Raw genomic sequence first — 19,968 nt, forward strand, 5'->3', positions numbered from 1 at the left:
GGGATCTTGTTATGAAGCACCTATGACCAAGGGGCATGCCGACGTGGAGACAAACATTGTTTGAGTTTGTTGTGTTTATCAGCCATTGCATTTACTGCTGACCGTTTGACCTGAAGCATTTTATCAACTAAATGCATGCTCTGTGTTCTAATTTGACCATGTTGCCACTTCTGCCGTCTGCATCCATACTGAATATGCACAAAGACCTCAAACAACCTCCTTTGCGAGAAGAACAATCCGTTTCCATTCACTACCGAAATGACAAAGTCCGGAGAGTGCTGAAAGCGCCACGTGGCGACGTCGACAAGCCGCCACGCATCCAGGCTCGTGTCGTTTTAATTAGCCGTCCGCCGGGCAGGTTGGCGACATGTCACACGTGAAGCGAGACTTCCTCGGAGGCGGTTAGTTGATAGCGACAGCGGCCCGTTTGGGTTTTCTTCTCCCCCCATTGGAGTCACGCCTGGCAAAGTGAAAATAATTAACCTCTGGGGAGCAGGATGGGAGGCAAGAGGCTCAAGCCCCTGATATCCAGCCTGGTGGCCTGAATAGTGAGGAAGTCACTTAGTGGGTGCAGTGGATTTCTGTGATAGCACCCGGACAAAACCACGAAAAGACAATCTAATAGCCAAGCCTTCTGGAGAACCTCAGAAAGTGCTCCGAGTTTGCAATACAACAAATTCATTGCAGTCAGCATTTGCAACCCCCTACATTTCTCACCTGAAATTGAGCCTTAGGAGCCACCGTACATTTGGCATTTGGCTAAACAAACAGCTCAGTGGAGTGTCCGCCTCGAGACTGGAAGGTTGTTGGTTTAAACCCCGGCCGGGTCCTTGGTACGACCCGGCCGGGATTTTGACCCATTGCCTCCCTGCTTGGCACTCAGCATTAAGGGTTGAAATTGGGGGGGTTAGATCACCAAAACGATTCCCGAGCGCGGCACCGCAGCTGCTCACTGCTCCCCTCTCCCCCGGGGGATTGATCAAAATCACACGGGGATGGGTTAAATGCAGAGGACAAATTTCAGCACACCCAGATGTGTGTGTGACAATCATTGGGACTTTAACTTTCAACTTTAACAAATAATGATGAAATTTGAGAACATTGATTTGAATTATTTCATATTGAACAAAATAACATATTGCTGATTGATTATTAATGGTGGTATACTGAATGTATCCATGCAAGAAAAGTTGCTAGCTCATTGAAAAATGTAGTTGCAGCTGGACCACAGCTCCCCCAAATGGTCACCACATACCTTTGCAATAAAGAAAGCCTGTATGAATTGTTAGAATAAATACGAGATTATTATCCAAAACGGAGGATATACAATATGTGCCTGTATGTCCATATTTTAAATGTGCCCTAATCCCTTTGTTTTGTTTGCAACTCTTCCAATCTGTTTCAAAAGTTACTGTTGCCTAATCAGTTCACAGTATTGCAGAACAAAAAAAAACTAAACCACAGATGGAAACCTTGTCCTGTACTGCTATCTAGAGGCATGATAAAAAAAACACCACCAAACAAAAGACCCTCAAATAAAATTTATCCCCCGACCCCCAAATAAAACTTCAGATGTTCTATGAAGGTTTTCCAATTAATTTATGACATTATATGCCAGCATCTTTAAAATAATAATAATAATATAGATAAAGAACAAACAATGGACATTAAAACTCAAGCTTGTATTTTTTACCAGGCTTTGAAGGCAACCTCAAGCGACACTGCATTATCCTCGTTCGTCCTCTAGAAGGCGCCAGTGTTCTTCATTGCCTGTGAGTGACCAGCCTGAAAGTAAACAGCTGTCTCCTCATTTCCAAACATTTGTAAACAGTGATCATCCCTCTCAATAAACACCCATCTAATCAAAACGAAACGTTGCACTGGAGTCAAACTTTCAAAATGTTTGCAGCAAAGCTAAAAAGTGCACACTGGACACTACTGTCAAAGTGAAGTAAAAGTTCAAACATTGCAATGAAAGTGTGAATTAGTGCAACAATTTTAGTGGCCAAGAATTACAAAGTATGGAATTAAGGAATACAAGTGTTGGCTAATTAAGTGCATGTTCTGCGTTATGCATTTGGTGGATTTTTTTTTCTGATCAAATAATGCATTTTAGATCTTCCCCAACCCTCTCAAAACTCACCTGTTAGTTTCCCTGGAATGTTTGAAATATTGCACATTCATATAGAAAGTCACAAGCACAATGTCCGTAATTAAACGGGAAGTCGAGTATTTGGAGTTAAGTTTATAAATGCATGTTTTTTTTATACTGCCCTCGGGTGGCCAAAGCGTGCACACCAGGACCAACGAATTGAAGTAAAAAAATTGACAATTTTTTTACATCTAAATCAACTGCATTATCTTTTGAAAGATCAATATTATAGAGTGTTGCATATTTTGTTTGTTTGTTTGTTTGAAGTTTTGAAATCTATTTTGTTGAGATATATTTTATTATTACATTTTCATTGAAGATGCCCCTACCAATCAAATAATCAATTTTACACGTATTGTCATGTATATTCTTCCTAATTATTAAATTACAACTTTTTGCACTTGTGCGCCTCCCGTGTCGCTCCTGAAGCGCAAACGGCCAGTTTGCGCGTGCTCAATAATCCGAATTAGCGGACCATCTGCTGTCTCCTCCGCCTGCTCCGCGCACTACTTTGTCAAGCGTCTCCTCCTCCTTCTCCTCCATCCTCCTCCATCCTCCCTCCCTCCTCCGTGCAATTGCATGTTGTGCAAGCGAGGGGCCACCGGGCGGAGTAATCGCGCTGGTATCAATTGAGCGCGTGAATGTGCGTGTGTTAGTGCACGCGCGCGCGTGTGTGAGTGCTTCGGCTGCTGCTGCTGCCGCTGCTGCTGCTGCTGCCGCCGCTGCTGCCGCTGCCGCTGCTTGTCACTCATTGTTGCGCGCACACGGGCAGCGACAAGGAGCACAGATCGAAAGCCGCCCGCTGGCTGTTGTTTACCAGTTTTTTTCTAAAACCAGGAGAATATCACGAGTCCATCTTAAAGATGCTTCAAATAAGGGACATCCTCTGGGGATTCCTCTACATCGCCTGCGCAGGTGAGCTTTTTATTCTTATTTTTAATTGAGGTGCTGGTGCAGCATCCTCCGGAGCCACCGGCGGCCAACCGGAGGCGCGTTACCCGGCAGAGGCGTGCTGCGACGCGCTCGCACCAAAAGTTGCCTACCCAAGAGGATTGAAATGAAACGTGGCATCTTGGAATCAGTCTGTCGGGAGAAAACTTGCTTTTGTAGATAAATGTTGGCTCTTTTTTCTGGCGCATCACCCACTTCTCACAATTCCATTCCAAGGCTGCTTTTTTTCCCCCCTCTCTCCACTCTGACGTGTCAAATGCAGCATGGTGCACATGTTCAAAAGTTGTTTTTTCCACCTTGACTAAAAACTGTCTGGACTGGACTGCGGCTTCCTTTTTTTGTCTGTTTCCGTATTTTGTAGCTTTTTATTTATTTCAACACATTTCTGTGGTTGTCTCTTCCCATGTGTAAAGAGGTTTCTAGTTGAGAGTCCAGACAGAACCAACTGTGCTGTTTAATCCGGTTGGAGACTGCTGAATAGTCATCGCGTGTATACAATAGCTTCCAATCCCGAGGCTCCTGTGGTTAGGGGGGAGCCTTTTTTTAACCCCCCCCAAGCCCACAAGCGCCTCAAACCTCCTCCACCTCCCCCTTACATCTGTCCTCCAGTTCTATAGGCGACCCCAAGTGTAGTTTGGAGGGCTCCCAGGGGCCTTTGGAGAGAGGAAGAATAGTTGATTTACGAGACGTCCGCCTGGTTACAAAGAGCAAAGTTAGGCATTGTCGACACACTGTTCTGTTTCTCTTCATACGCCAACTGTTATATTTAGCCCATGTGTGCTGTCAGAAGCTGTAAACGGCAGGTTGACCAGCACTACAGCGTCGGATGAAATATTTACTGGCAAATTGGTCGATATTCTCCAGCATAAATTTTTGGTATTTTTAGCAGACTATTTGCTGTTGATGCGTTTCCACTGGCAACTTGCAAGCATTCCAGTACCACATCTGGTCGCTCGTGGGTCAAGTAGATTTGTCATTGAAATGACCATATTGCTAATGGTGTTAGCTTGAATGATATAATACACACGTATGTACATACAGATATTCATATATATGCATTTACATAGATCTCAAAGTATATTTATTAATTACAGGCACATCTTAGTTAAATCATTTTATAATTACTGGAACATAAATACACATTTGTATTAGCTGGTGCACATTAGCATTCAACTAAGGAATTGTTGTGATTATATGATTTTCATCGTGGTTCTGGGTTCTTATATATTCTCACTGTACAACAATTATTTGTGTTTGTTTTAGTTATGGGATTGAAGCAGTAAGCCCTTAAGTGGGACTTGGAGTCAATTGTTGATTAGAGTTGAAAAGCCGCTAGAGGCGATAACCTCCGCACTTGCCGTAGGCTACTGTTGTTGCGTGGGGTGGGATGAATAATGTACGCTAACCTCGCGCTCATGAGGCTTAGCGATATTCTATCTATATACAAATACAGTACGACTTTTACAGGGGGGAATGATAAACAGCTTGAAGCGAGCACACCATACCTCTTTTTGGAATGAATATTCATTCACTTCACGTTTTAGAATTGACACTACTAAAAATATACATTCAGACATGTTGGCTTTTTTTGCAGTCTTTATTCCATGCTTTGAGGCCAGTGGCTTTGAACCACTTTTATTTATTAGCGGATCGACCAGCTCGGCTAGCGTGTCCTTTCTACACTCTGGTCAACGATGTTGCGTTGCATGGGATCTTTCAGAGCTATTTTAAGAAAGTCGCCGCAGTGCACGTAGGCTCATAAAGAAAAACAGTGAAAAGAAGCGAGAAGGAGATAATTAGACATCTGTGAGGAGATGGCGCTCTGTTGCGGCAGGCGAAGAAAGTCAAAGAAATTGATCGCATTATTTGATAGGCCAGGGTGTATAAAAAAGGGTAATGGTGGTACTGCTTAGGAGAACGCTGAGCAACTTAATTGGCTTCATTGATTTCCGGTTCCTGTTTCGGTTCAGTGGTAATTAAATTTTGAGGGTTGCTGAAATGAGACTCAAGAAAACGTATTGTATATTCAACCGAAAAAAGAAAGTCGATGCTATTTGAGTATCTTGACAGGATCCTGATTTCATTTTTTGTGATGTGTTACATCACACTGCATTTGCGTCCAGTCAAATTAGCTGAATTGACAATTAGCCACAATTTGACAAGGGCTTTCCTGTTTTTGCCAGCAAATCAAAACCATACAGTTGTTTCGCTTCAACGAGTCGACAAAATCGAAAGTGTCATGACCGTCTCTCCCTCTCTGCCTTGTGGTATTGTTCAGATTAAATGATGAGTTTTCAATTTGTCATGCCGGTCGTCTCGGAAGATTTCAGACTTTTTTTTGAAAAGGAGTTGACTTCCAATCTGGGCGTTTTTACGTCTGAGTTGTATGACTAATGACGCAGAGAAACAAGTCCTCGTTGGCCGTAGAATGAATTTTCACTTGAGAAAAAACACATTTTCATATTTCGCCGGCATCCAGCAGGGTGCTATGCTAAACCCCCTGATGTTTCACAAATTGCTTTCACAAATCTGTTTTCAGTCCTAACAACCGCTCGGCCCACGTCAATGCCGATATTATTGCCCGTGTGAAAAATCACATTGCATTAATTAGCTTCAGTGAGAACGATGTGTCGACCGACAAGGCAAACAACTCAGGCAGTCTAATATCACTTCGTGTTTGTACTCTCTTTTCTATACTTTACTCAAATTTGGCCACTCGAGCTCAAGTCGAGGCAAACATCATTTAGCAGAATAGCGTCGAATCTTAATTGTTCCCACCCATCGGTAAAAATGACGAAAACACAGTGAAAGTTGCAAAAGAAATTGTACAACTGCTAAATGGCAAACACATGTGACTATAACTACCGTGCGGTTGTGTGCGTTCAAAGCCGCTATGAAAATCATATGGGCTATTTTTGAACCAAGGGGAACTGGAGGGAAAAAAAGCAGCCAAACAAGAGGAAAATTATAAGGTCCCGCTCAGAATAAATAGGAGCCTGTGGAACTTTGTCACTGCACCATCTGCGTGTAAAAGTGACACGATGAACACGCTGTTGCATCTTGCTCTCCGAATCATAATAAAGTTTTGGGAGGGAGGAATACAACTGCTCAAAAATCCTCTTTGGATCCATGAAATGTTGGACTGATGAGTTTCATTTTTATTACATTTTTTATATCCACTTTTAAGGAAATAGCACTTCATAACATTGTATGTCATAAAAACATAAATAACAATTAACACAAATGTGAAGACTTGAACAGTTTTTGCATCATGATTTAACGCCGCACTTCTACTATTACTTGAGTACTACTCTGACTCAGTAAACTTTGGTAGAAGATAAAGAATATATGCTTGGCTAGTGTTGAGCTAATGTTAGCATGTCAATGGCATTTTCTATTATATGTTAGCATTAAGCTAGTGGGGCGTTCTTAACCTAGTGTTGTATTTTCTTGTTGTTGCTGTAGCTCATCTTAACACTGCCAGTAACGTGTTCCAATACTTTTGCTCACACAGTTTTGGAAATAAATAATAAATAATTCTTGTCTAATATTTATCATTCAATGTCGAGTATAAAGGAAGGAAGCGGCCTCCCAGTTTTGGTCCGAAGCTAAATAATGCCTTCATTCTTCATTAATGCTCAGCGTATTTTTTTACACTGAATTCGTTAGTGTACCATTCGTATTTGACAGTCGCTCGCTCTATTTCATCTCCTGCCACTGTTAGTCGGCGATGGGCTGGCCTTCTGCATATTAATAAGTGCGTGAATGGAGCCGTGAGCCATTTGCATTGTGGGAGCTCTATTGAAAAGTGAATGTGGGGGAAGAAGGAACACAAAATTGATACCAAAAAGCCTCCCGGCCCGGTCTCATATGCAGAGACTCATTTGTAGGAAGAGGAAAGGACCAGGTCGGCACTTTTAATGTGGTTCCGATGATGTCAAAAACACGTGCAGTCTGTATTTCAACCTATGTCTCATTAAACGTATAGTAAGTCCTAGTTCTAATTTGTACTTTATGTGCTCTCGTCGTTTAATCTTGTTAAGTGCCAAGTTCATCCTAGAAAGGACTGCGGCAAAACCACACCCCATACGACGGAAAAAAAATCAAATGGAGACTCTATAGTAGCAGTAAACGCAACTCAACTCACAAACTCATCTTCTCAGTGCGGCAGTAATATTAGTCTTTCTTCACTCACAATTATCCTCCATGCAATTGGATTATTTTCATTTATAGATGCCGCAAATGAGTATAATTATAACAAATTTGAACATCATGCTAACTTTCCAGAGTCCCTTTAGCAACAAGCCATTAGCATTGTGGCGGGTGTGTGTGTGATTGCTTCCCAAGATGGTGTCGCGATCGAGAGCCTTAGATTATCTTGTCAAGTAATCCCCACTAATGCCTTTGCTTTGTTTTGTTTTTGCTTGCTTCCAGTGGATACGGGTTAGAAAAAAACTGATTTGTGGTCACTTAACGAGTTTGCTCCCTAACCAACACCACTTACAGATACGGCGTGGCGCTTGCACTCACTGCAGTGTCCAACATTAATGCAATGTCATTGTGCAAAAGGTAGATTGGAATTTCTTTGTCAGCCAATCAGAAGCAACGTTTACGTGTTGATGACTGGCTGAGGTTAGAGTCCTTTTCTATTGCAAGCCAATTAGAAGCAGAGTGTGTCAGGTGTTGTGAAGGAGAAGGGAAAGGTACGCTTGCACAGGAGCTTACACATTTTGTGTACGTTGCAAGAAATGAAAAAATAATGAAGAGAAAACACAGCGCTGCAGAGCCAGCCTGCACCAAATCAACAAATTAGCGGCCATTAACATCCAAGGAGACCAAAACTAATGAAAAAATAAAGTTCACCTTGCATTTGGTCTCAGAAGGAAGTTGACAAAGTGGTAGCCGATGTCGAGGACACGATTGACACCGGGTGAGTTGAACATTTTCAAAGCACAAGTTGCAAACGGATGTGCTCACTGTCCTGCTTGAAAATTGGAATCATTTGATATATAAATTACACAAAAATGAGCTTGTTTGGACAACAAAATTGTTGTGATTAAATCAAGACTAGCTGTTTGGTAGTGAATGAAAACAAAATCCAATGTGGGCTCAACAAAATGTGCTCCAGTCAGTTCTGAAAACTAAACAGTCCAGTTTTCCCAACCGTCGGCTGACCTCGGCACCTTCCAAACAAGCGCCGGTTAATGATTTATCGACCATGTCCGAGACCGGCTCTTTGGCTCCGAGATGAGCCGTCGCCGCGCCTTTGTACCTTTTTTCTTAACCGCCTCCTGACCCCATGCTATGACTCACCATCATGATGTAATGCCCAGCAACCACGAGGGGGGTGCGGGCTCAGTCTGCTGAAATTACCCCCCGGGTCTTAAGATGCCTCAGTCTTTGTGTTGCAGACCCCCCCCTCGCCCTCAACGGGTGGACTAAAATGCTGCGAGATGCACCAACTGGTTGTTTGCTGTCTGAATTGGCAACATGAGCACATTCTTGAGGCGAGCATCCTCTGTGGCCCGCCGGTCTTTTTCCAAGGCCGGAAAGGCACCACGGGGTCATGTGGCACGAATTTTGCCTTTCTCGCATCTTACAATTTCTCCAGCAGAAAGTTTCTTTTGTGGCTTCATGATATATTTGGTGGTTATTGTCCAAATAAGTAGTTTCATCTCCTTTTTCGTTATTGCCCAGTCCAAAAAGTTCAGGTTCCTTGTCTGATATTTGTGATACTTTGCAATAATTGTCAAAAATATTGTTGGTTTCCCTTTCCTTATAAAGACGTCTCCTCGTGCACTATCCTTTGTTTTAGCGCAAAGATAAGAAAGCAGAACCGGTTGTTCCCTCTCTGATATTGTGTTATCACTTATCTGTGAGACAAAGCAAGGTGTCTATGTTCAGGGGAGGAGGGGGGGGGGGCGCCAGTGGCACGAGTGAGATGATAATTGTCTGTTCATGTGACCTCGGGAATTTCTTTCCCCCTCACTTGGCTCACTTGAAACACTAAAATTATTTACAGGGGTTTTTCAGTTCAGTCCTAATTTTTGAGTTTTTTGAAAATGGAAATGAGACGGTATAAAGCTAGCAAAAGTGGAGTCCCGGCTTGTGTTGTAGCGTGATGTTCATTTCGTGAACGCTGTCACCCGATGGGAAGGAGATAAAACGCGGCCCGAGACATTTATTTGACAGGCTCTGAGGACTTTTTCTATCAAAACGTCATGTCAGTCGTCATCTAATTAGTCGGTAGCATCCGATACGAGAAGTCTGGAAATGTGTGGTGATGAGGTCACGCCGTTGGAAATAAACGTGTTGTTGGCTGGCAACGGAGTCTTTGTGATGGGAAGCACATGGCCCACAGAAAAGATTTCATACCAAGTTGCTGTTTCTTGCAAGAAAACATGTAGTCTAGTAGCAGAATCCAAAATTAGTAATAATTGCACATCACCCCTCAGATTTTTTTTCATAATGTTTCCCGAGCTTTCTCGTGGTACAGCTAGAACCAAACCTATTGATTTTTTTTTTCTTTGAAAGTCTGGCACACCAAAAAGGTCAGATTTTTAGGTGGTATCAATTGCCGACGCGCAACCCATCTTCAAATCATCAGGGACTATTGATTTTTTTTTTTTTTTTTTGGTGTGCATCCTCATATGTCAGGGTGTCGAGGTTAAATATCCAATGAAGCACATGCTCTCTCTTAAATGCTCAAGCTGTCGCAAATTCTAAACGATTTTCCATAACTTTAGAAATGGATACCAACGTCACTGATTGCCCCAAAACACTTGGGATAGGTTCCATCTTCCTGTGATTCTGAGCAGAATTGAAAATGAATCGAAAATGTCAATCCACCCTTCATGATGTGTTCAGGGTCTGTTTGTTACGTTGTCATTTCTAAGACTTTAACTGGATGGAGGTGGAGCGCACACACCGCCCGGAGGAGAAAAGCAAATGGCCGTGAGCTGGGCCTCGAATAAAGGTGCCTGGCCTGGCTCCTTGTCTGGACACAATGTGGAGTGTTGTCAAGGGGGCTGGGCTCCAAACACTGGATTTATGGCTTTCCTTTCACTCGCGTGCTCTTTTCCGAGATCAAGCGCAGACTGTCCTCTAGAGGAAAGCCGGCAAATAGAGTCCAGTTCCAAATTTCCTCCTGAACCTTTGAGACATTGATTTATTCCGATAGATTTTTTTCTCTTTACCCATCCTACAGGCTAAAATGAGAAGCAACAAATCACAGGAATGACTATTCACGTTCACGTTGGGCTCTGCAACAAATTTGCATTGATGGCTCTTAGAGGAACAATGTTGCCGCTACAAAATGCTAATTCCCCGGTTATTTATCGACGTTAATGTGTTTTTTTTTTTTTTTATGGAGCCACCCAGTCTAAAATCCAATGCAATTGAGTGATATGCGGAAAGATGTTCCGATTAATATGCATGATTGAATGAAGGATTGAACGTCATCTGTGCATCGCCTAATTTCTGTCGTTCGCCTCATATAGCTTTTGCGGCAATGGCAAGAGAAGGCCCCGAAAATAGCGAGACTCTTTTATTTATTTATTTTTTGCTACCGCTGATGTAAATGCATGAGCAGCTGTTGCCCCGCTGAAAGTTTAATAGGGTTGCAGCACAAGTAGCTTGGCTAAATTGGCGCGCCATCAATCAGGAGTGGCGACTTGTTTTGGGAAAAATTGCCGTAATTGCACAGGCAGAGCGAGCTAAAAGACGTGTCGACGTGCGACGCTTAAGTGCATTCGACTCATTGCTGGCGTTTGTTAATCGAGCGTGGAAAGACAGGTTTGATTTTACGAAGTCAACGGAAGAAGCCAAACAAAGTTCATTCTTGGGTGCTCTGATTTTAGTCTGTTAGCTGTCGAGAAAAATCAAACAGTCCAACAGATTTGTGTCAACATCATGCATTATGAACAAACTGCTCGTTCCCAAATGGATGCAAAAACAAAAAGAATCTTTGTGCGTAAATTTGCCAACAATTTGCCACGGGTTGCACTTTGATTCCGGTTTAACTTTCCTGGAGCGTGGCTCCGAACTCTGTGTGAAATCTTTGCCCCGATAGTTATTCCGCTCGACTCAGCTCGGCGTTGCCAAGCTGGCAGCGGCGCCATAGTAACCTCCCGTGGTTTTGGCCCGCTCCCATTTCCTCGGGAAGTGCTCTGATCATTTTTGAATCACGTGCTTGTTTTTGATTCAAATAGGTAGCACATCAAAATGGCTCTCGGTCACTTTGAAAATTGAAGAGGAAGAAACGCGGGAGCACTGCTTTTGTCTAAATATTGTTTTATTTTGCACAGACGAATGATAGACCTATACAGGCTATTTAGTTGCATGTGTATGACTAGTTTGGGAATGTCAGCTACACGGGAGGAGGCGGGTCCAGCGAGATGGCGAAGCTGCTGAGAAAGACCCGGTTGTTAGTCCCGCCATGCATGAGGCCGCTCGCATTTGGATACAGTGGAGGCTGTCATGGGCAGCTTCCCCAAAGCATCCGCTCATTAGGGAGCGCATCTTGCTTTTGTGTGCCAAATTTAATGAGCTTTGCATTCAAACATGTCTGAGCTGCAAAGCTTCGTTTAGCTTCGAGTTTTTCCTTGCCACCCTACCCGGTCGATTTCTTTCGTTTGAATCTTTGTGCGGCCAACAATCTCAGGACGCCGTTTATTTGTTGACACGGAGCAGCTTAATGAGTTCATTTGCCGAGATGGCTCCTCTTACTCGCCAATGGCTTTCCTGTCTCGAGGGGGGAACCTCAAATGCCAGCTTCCTCTTGGAGATAGCAGAGGGAGAGAGAGAGAGCGGCCTTGAAAAAAAATCAAACACCCGTCGGGTTAATAAGCGAGAGCCTGGGCAACCCGACGTTTCTTTTTAAAGCACGTCCGGTAGCGGCCTCTCAGCGTGAGTCGAGGAAAAAACGTCACTCCTTTAATCGCCGGCTGACTTTTCAACAAGGTTAAACAGAGATATCTTTAGCGAGAGGAGATATTTCCTTTCAAGATTTAAAATTTCCACTTTGTGTTGTAACTAAATAAGCCCAAAGATGATTTTTCAGCTTTTTGTAAAATGATAGCGACAACTCAATAACGCCAAAGCGATGCTCGGTGTTGCCTTTCATCCAATCGGCCTCGTTTCCAAAGTTATCTCATTAAAAGTGAGCGGCGCCAGAAAAAATGAGATGTCAAGGGGGTAGCAGCGTGCTCGTTGGGCCCGGCCGCGGTTCCTGTAACACGATCCTCAAGGGTGGAGGGGTATCTCCGCAATGACATTCCGTTTCTGGGCAACCGGGCGGCAGCTGTGCATATTTTGGTGTCAGCGGGGGGAGGCCAGTCACACAACTCTGTTTCAACAAAGTAGCCATTTTTGTTGGATGATGTCATGTCACGTCCTTTTCTATTACCGGACACATTTGATCCAAAACGGGCGACTCCACTCTCGATTATCGGTCACTGACATGATTTTGTTCCAACTCCCCAAAAAGTTTGTCGTCAGCCTTTTGAGGTTCCGCACGCCTGAGTTCCTTTCTCCACTTAGCTAGCTAATAAGTAATCCGTGTAGCAGCACACTAATGAGATACAGCACCCATCATTTGGTAATGAGAAGAAAATACTTATGGCCAATTATCAACAGGCATGTTTATGCGAGAACATCTTCAAAAAGGATCGCATTCTAATCCGCTCCTTAAAAGCTGACATCTAATTTGCTTCCGACCTGCGTAGCCGGCGCTCTCCAGGAGATATTCGGGCGCCGTCATGTTTGCAGGAAATATACTGTATATCATCGGAGGACATCTCGGGAGTCATTAGTTGTAGACTTGCTTGCGCACACCAGAGTAGACACGAGGGGGGAGGGGAGGATGCTCTCGACCGGTGTGGCCTCATTAATCACTCTCCTCTCCTCTACTCGTCGCTAGCTGCAGTGCCTCCTTTTGTCTGCTTTTGTTCGTCGGCTTCGGAGGCCGCGAAGTTCATTTGGCGTTGACGGCGGCACGAGAAAAATGTCACCGGCTGCTTTTGGGCAGTCTTATCTTGTCTAAATTGAGATTCTATTAACCTACATACAGTGACTTGCAAAAATAATCCTTCTTAATGGAACTTGGGGGACTCGATCCATCTCTGTAAGAAGAAGTTGGGCGGGTGACCCGTGGGGACGCCCGACGTGGCACTGATTCCATGTTCCGGATGGTGAACAATGAAATGCTTATCGCGGCTCGCGGAATTGAAAAGGTTGCGGCAAAAATGAAGTCGACAGCGAAGCCCTCCCCCATTAGACTCGAGTAGGCAACGGCACCAATTACGCTGTCGACGGTGATCACGCAACTCGTAAACAAAATCCAATTAGCTAAAAAGGGGACGGGGGTTGACGGAATTGATGGAGTGGACGCCGCTTCCGTCCTCGGAGGGACGTCGCAGATGCGCCGCTCTACATTTATGCCGGTAATCGTAAATAACGAGGTGCAACCAGCTCTACGGCTGAAGGAGGTGGCGCCAGACCGAGGCGGCCTCGCCATCCCGGACGCGGTGGGACCGGGAGGGCGGGGGAGGGAGGGAAAGGGGGGGGGCGGCCCTGTTTTCTGCTTGGCTTCACCTGAGACAATGATGCAGGCTGGCATATTGGTGCCAAAGGGAGGCTAAAGGTGACGGCCAGCCTGGAATGTTGAAAGCTGTTCAACATATTGTGGCTTTCCAAATGGTGTTCATTGATTTTTCCGGACGACGAGGGAGCCGGGGAACATTTACAAAATGGCGACAAATCATGGAATGACTTTGCGTGTTAGTTCCCATGATTGATGGCAAAAAACGGGACGTATCGGCGGTCATCCGTTTCCGACGATATCGACCTACGCAGCGATGGCCAATGAAAACTGTTTCTTTCCCGTTCCCTTTCTATTTCTTCTTCTTTAGTTTTCTCTCCGCTCCCGGTGTCTCCTGTATCGTCGCCTCCGGCTGTGCGCCGTCTCGCTTCCGCCACGCTTCGTTCCTTCATTAAGTTAGCTCCAGTATCTGCAAGACCACGCCGCTGCGGCTAGAATGGAAAAAGTCTAGACGCATTGAAAAAAAAAACAAAAAAAAAAGTCTGACGAATCACCTTCACGCTGCTGCAAAAATGGCAGCATGGCTGACGTGGAGGCAAGCGTGTGTGCTTCCGCATCAATCATGTCTCCATCAGCCATGATGGATATTTTATGTCAGAGCAAGTTCATTTAAGCCTTGCGCATTTTTAATGTCAGCTTCCTCCCTCGCCTTTCTTGTTTAGCTCTGCATATTCTCGACACTCATGTCTAAGCCCCCCCACCACTTGTTTTGTGTTTTGTTGTGCGGCCAGGCTGGGCCGGCCTGACAATCAGACGAATAAGATAGCGTGCGCCTCTCCAAATAACATTTGCATAGCTGATTTTTGACAACACTGCAATAACTGCCCAGGTTTTATTTTGAAATTCAAATTGTACTTCAAGGGGACGTATTGCAGAAAATGAGCTTTTCAATTGCTCGTATACAAATAGTCAGCTCTCTGGAGTGGGTGAAATTCCACTTGTGTCCGAAAATGGGTCTTTAAGCAAGCTCTTTTTGGTGGAGCACATACTTGGCAAGAAATTTATCATTTGCCAGCGTTTTTAGCATCGGCACAACCCTGGCGCCTCGTTTGAAACTGTGTTTGCAACTCAAAACATTTGTATCTCAAATCACCTTTTTGCATTGAAATGAATTGAAATATGAAAGCTAAAATAGTTTGAAAAAGTTCACTCGCTTAGTGGAGAATTTCTGCGAGAGCCCTCCGAGTGGAATTGCCACTTTTGGAAGCTGTGATTGATTCCCGCATCTATTTTCGTCAAATTTATGGGCAGATGATTGCGCCTCTGCCAAGTTATTTTTTTCTCTTTTCTGTACTCGCTGAGTCAATGTTCCAGCGAGCCCATTCCCATTATCCACAGCTAAAGGGAAGCCGTGATTAATCATCTTTGGGGATGTCCTTCCTTTTCCCTCTTAGCCTTGCCACGTCCACTCCACGTGAGCGATGGTGGCTACGCTAGGCCCTTGCTTGCTGTCACGCTCGCTTGCGGAGGTGAGAGAGGCCGGTTCACCCTGCTGCACCTTTTTCCCATTAAAAACACATTTGGTGGAACATCATCCATTGAAAATCCTTCATTAAAGACACAACCAAAGCAGATGTGCCCTCTTGGTTTTTTTTCTGCAAAACTTGGCAACATCCCTGAAAAGATTGCTTTTGCAGCAGCAAGCTCTGAATGTGCAAATGGCTAATTTTGCACAAAGATAACAAAGCGAGGCTATAAGGCTATAAGCGAGTGTGTGTGTGTGTGGTGTGTTGAGTCTCTGTGCCTTTTTTTTTTTTTTTTCCTCGGCACTAATTCAAAAACAACTCCGGGCCAGAAGCCTTCTTTTCAATGCAACACTGCGCTCAGTTAAACACTGGGAATCCGTTAAGTAAAAAAACAACAACAAAAAAGGCTTAAAGTGGTCTTGGCCTTTTGTGAAGGTGGGGGGGGGCAGTCCTACCAAAAAAGTTGGCCGTTTTGTGAAGACTGTCGAAAAGGACATCTCAAACATGTTCAGAAAACACTGATAAATAATAATTTTGTGTTTCGTATATGGGATGGAAAAAATATGTTAATATGCAGTTCCCCCACCGCCTTCCCTCTTGCCCCGCCAGTGTTTACAGACCCTAATATCATCTGATTAAAGCTGCCAGTGGATTAATCTGTCGGGCCCTTCGTCAAACATTTATTAACTGTGAGGAAGAAACATTTGTAGGGCAACGTTGCGGCCGCTTGTGAACGTGTCCGTCGAGGTGGCGAGAGTTTTACATTCACCGCGGAATGCACTTTGGGTATATTTATTGCGGGTGGAGAGGCAAACGCACAGCGCCCCCCCCTCCTTGAGCGTGCCGGCAGTTCATTCCGTGCTCTAAACAGTTGTTCCGTGGGGTCCCTGCACCAGGCGGGCCTCCATTAGAAGCTGTCCGCTCGGCGCCAACTGTTGCTGTAATAACGTGCTGAGAGTCAAACATTTGGCTGCTCCTCTTTCAACGTTAGATGGCTGGCAGTTATTTTTATGAGCGGGTCATCACCAGGGTGCCCAGGACATTATTGAACTGAATCGATGGAGGACAAATCGATTTTTTTTTTTTTTTTATCTTTCTGACTATCGATGTCTTATTGAGTGTACAAATGTTTCGTCAATCATGTGGAATCAAATGGCTCCATCCACTCGGAGTCAGGCCCAGCCAGTTTGTCGCTTGGGCAGGTTTCAAATCCAGACATGTTCTTTTTCGCTTCTTTGGTTTTACACGAGTTGTTGAAGACTCGGAAAGAATGTCATTTCCTCCTAGAGAAAAGACCGTTGTTTCCCGGGCTAAAAAAGTCATTTTGCCGTCATATCAGTGGAGGCAATGCGTGTGAATAGTCCGTGGCTGGTAGGCCGGAGATAAAAACGTCAAGAGACGCGGGATGGAGTAGCATCATTGTTCCTAGCGCCGAGGAATGTCGACGGGAGCTTGGAAAGTGGCGGCCGCCGATGAATGGACGCATTTCAGCCACGCGTTCAACACGTCTTTTGTCAGCCGCCGTTCAAGATTGCTTTTTTTTTTTTTAGCATAATTGCTATCGGCTTTTTGAGAGATTTGAGTTGTGCGTGTGTCGGGGGGGGGGGGGGGGGTCATCTTAATAAAAACTGGATGGCTTTGCATCAGTTGAACAGGTGGTTTGATGCCGGAAATATTTTCTTACAAGGAGACGGTGAGACGCGGCTGACTTGATTAGATGTTGCGTTTCATCCGTCTGAGTTAGCGCCGACCGACATCTGGCGCCGACTGTCAACGTCGTCGCCGAGTCTCTGGATTGATTCTATCAAACATAACTTCACTAGGTTGGCAAATGAGTCAGGGCAAATAGAACCACATTTTAATCTTTGAAATCATCTTTTCAATTGGATCATTGGAATAAACAAATATAAAAGCAAACAGCCCCTGGTCATACTCGAAACCTCATCCGTCCTTACGGATGGGTCATTTAAGGTGCCGACTAATCTCTTCTGACCTATCTCTTTCCGGAATGTTCCATGACTCCTCTCCCCTGGTATTTGGAGATCCCGACTCCAATCCATCATGGGGACGTGGCGACTTTAAAAGCCGCGCAGGTCGTGAGTTTGCCAAATTGCCGGCAGTGCCCGGCGTCGCCTCGGCCTGGGCATGTCCTCGACTGACACTGTTGGTTCTATCTTAAAAAAAAACCCATTTGGGGTCTATCTTCACCTGACAATTAAAGCCCCTGATGGAAAATGCGCGGCAAGACGCGGTCAGCTCATTATTTGGGTTAATGCCGTACGGCAGACGGCGGCAGCAGCGCCTAAGTGAAAACATGATGACCTGCCTGTTTGCATCAACAAAACGCGGCGGGCGCCACAATGCTGAGTTGGTCTTCCAAGCCACGTAGGAGCATTTAATCATAATTATGCCTTCCACCTGCAGTCGTTGCAATTTGGACCTTCTCGAACTCCATCGTACAAACACCCAGCCGGGTTTGAACTTATGACCGGAGGGGAAAAAAATGGATGATATAATTTCCGGCCACCGGAGGCTAACAACAATTTCCTCTGAAGTGTGTCAAGTTTCAAAGACATTTTTTTTTTCACTTGAAGCTACCGTTCCAACCTAATGAATCATAGTACTGCCTCATAGATTTTATTTTATTTTTTTTACAACCACTTGGGTCACGCCGACCTGTAAACTGACCAGATTTCTTTAGGGAGGCTCTTTTGCGACCTGGCACCTGAACACAACGTTCCCGAGTCTCTGTAGGCGTGTTCTTGAAGGCAAAGTGGAAAGCTCCGTTAGCAATGCAACAAATCTGCGCTTGTCAGAATAAATACTGCGTCTGCTCTGTTATGGCATCGGTCCCTTGTCCCGTTGTTTTTCCCTACTTGTCACACTTTGTTTTACTTTTATTACCTGTCTGTCATTTTTATGTTGCTGCAAAATGATTGAAGAGAGGGAAAAAAAGTGTCAACACGACATGATTAAAAGCTTTTGGGGAGAAAAACTATTATTAGCCTCTTGGGGTTTGTCTAAAACTATAACACAACTAACACATCGGGAGATGTGTCAAGACCTTTGTAAACGTTAATTCTGCTGCCTAATGATCAATAAAAGAAAAAAAATCAAATCTGTATTACGCAAAAAGAGGAGATCTACCGTCTGGAGCCATCGTCATCTTTGGCTCGGTCAAGAACCAGTGACATGGCCTCTGGTGAAAATACTTTTTTTTTCCCTTCTTCATCTTCCTTGGCTCTAATTAATCAGGGCCAGGCTCCTACCAAGGGGCTTATCTGGCCCCATGTCAATTTGCAGCCATCAGCTCCAAAAAGTGGCTCAAAAAAGCTCCCTAAGCCAGATCGTGTGAATCGCCAACAAATGGCTAACATATTAAAGCTAGACCAAAAATTATTTCCTCACTTCTGTTTTGTGCTACAGAGAGCAAATAATTGCAAGAATGTTGTCAGTGACATTTTGACATATGGCGATACAGGCGTACGGGCCACCTGATGCTAACGCCGGAAAACGGATTCATACGGCCAAGGTGCTGATTAACGGCCCTTTGGAAAAGGCACTAAGGAATGTCTAACAATGGGCTGAAATCACAAGCGAGTCTGGACTTTTTCGAAGCGTGGCTACGCTGGAGGACGCGGAGGCTCGTTCCGTCGGGTCTTTGAGGAAACCCTTGTCTGCTTTTAGCTCCCGATGCGGAGCAGATGTCACGGATCAAAGCGGAACCCGACACCAGACTGAACATTTCATTTGAGGAGATTTATCTCTCGCCGCTCATTAATTTGCCGTCGTACGTCACGGCCATGCGAGTTCCTCGCTTGCTGCCAGATGCCATTCCGCAATTTTCAACTCAAACGCTTTTCTTTGGCACAATCCCACGTCCCGACTATCCACTAGTATGTTTCCGATTAACTTGGTTTGCGTCTAGAAGCCCCCGGTATTTATTTACACAACGTCGGATGAGAAGTGAGCGACATCTGTGAGCAATTGAGACAAAAGGAGGACATGAGCTCACATTGAAGCTGCTCTCCTACTGTAGCTGAGTTTTTCGCGCTCCTGTTGGAGTGCGCTGAGAGGTCGCCGTAATTACCGCTTATGGCTACTGAAGTGCTGATGTCATGGCCGTATCCAATGTATGCTTATGGAGGAGATGGAGATAGCCAGGCTACTCCTGTTAGTTAGGAGTCATCCGTCAACTGAAATCTAATTTGACAAGTTTTCAAATTTTAGGAGCCCTGAAGTTTTTCTTTGCCTTGTTGAGATTGTTGATCAAAGTTAAAGGTTATGTATCAGACCTCGTTGGCACGATGTGCCGTCCGGGATGACAGGCGTTGTGGAATTGTTATTAAATATTGGATTTTTTTTGCGGGGGGGGGGGGGGGGCGAGCTATCACTTACCGACTCCTGACAGGTCACTGATGAGAATCACAAGCATTTCCCGTCTAACGCCCGCAGGGATCCGTTTCGAGTTTGTGGTTGTGGAAGAAACGCAGGTCAGCCTAACTTAAATTGACACTGTCAAAATATGCCATTGTAGACACGTACGATTTCATTCCGGTAATATCTGCAACTCTGGGAACCTCTGCCGCCAAGTTCAGTATTTGAAGAAAAAAAAAAGGTTAGTCAATGTTAGCAATGAATTTGAAAAAGAAACAAAAGACCAATTGCTTTGGGGAATAACAAACATCCACCGTTGTTGTTACTCATTCCATTTGTGAAATTAATTAATTTCACAAACATTCCAGATGGAAAAGTATTAATCACAATGATGTTCATTTGGCCCCATACACATTTCCGAG

At 44.6% G+C, this 19,968-nt stretch overlaps 1 protein-coding gene across 1 annotated transcript in view; it reads left to right on the forward strand.

Annotated features, from left to right (window-relative positions):
* Positions 1–2,918: 2,918 nt before the first annotated feature.
* ncam1a (neural cell adhesion molecule 1a) overlaps positions 2,919–19,968 on the forward strand; it is an 88,403-nt gene continuing 71,353 nt past the window's right edge. The window contains exon 1 of the mRNA XM_085935713.1: positions 2,919–3,067. Within this exon, the coding sequence (XP_085791839.1) occupies positions 3,016–3,067 (52 nt within the window). The 5' untranslated portion in view covers positions 2,919–3,015. The remainder of the gene's footprint in view (positions 3,068–19,968) is intronic.

This window comes from Syngnathus leptorhynchus, chromosome 17 (assembly GCF_054491065.1).
Source record: "Syngnathus leptorhynchus isolate UIUO chromosome 17, UIUO_Slep, whole genome shotgun sequence".
Taxonomy (NCBI): Eukaryota; Metazoa; Chordata; class Actinopteri; order Syngnathiformes; family Syngnathidae; genus Syngnathus; species Syngnathus leptorhynchus.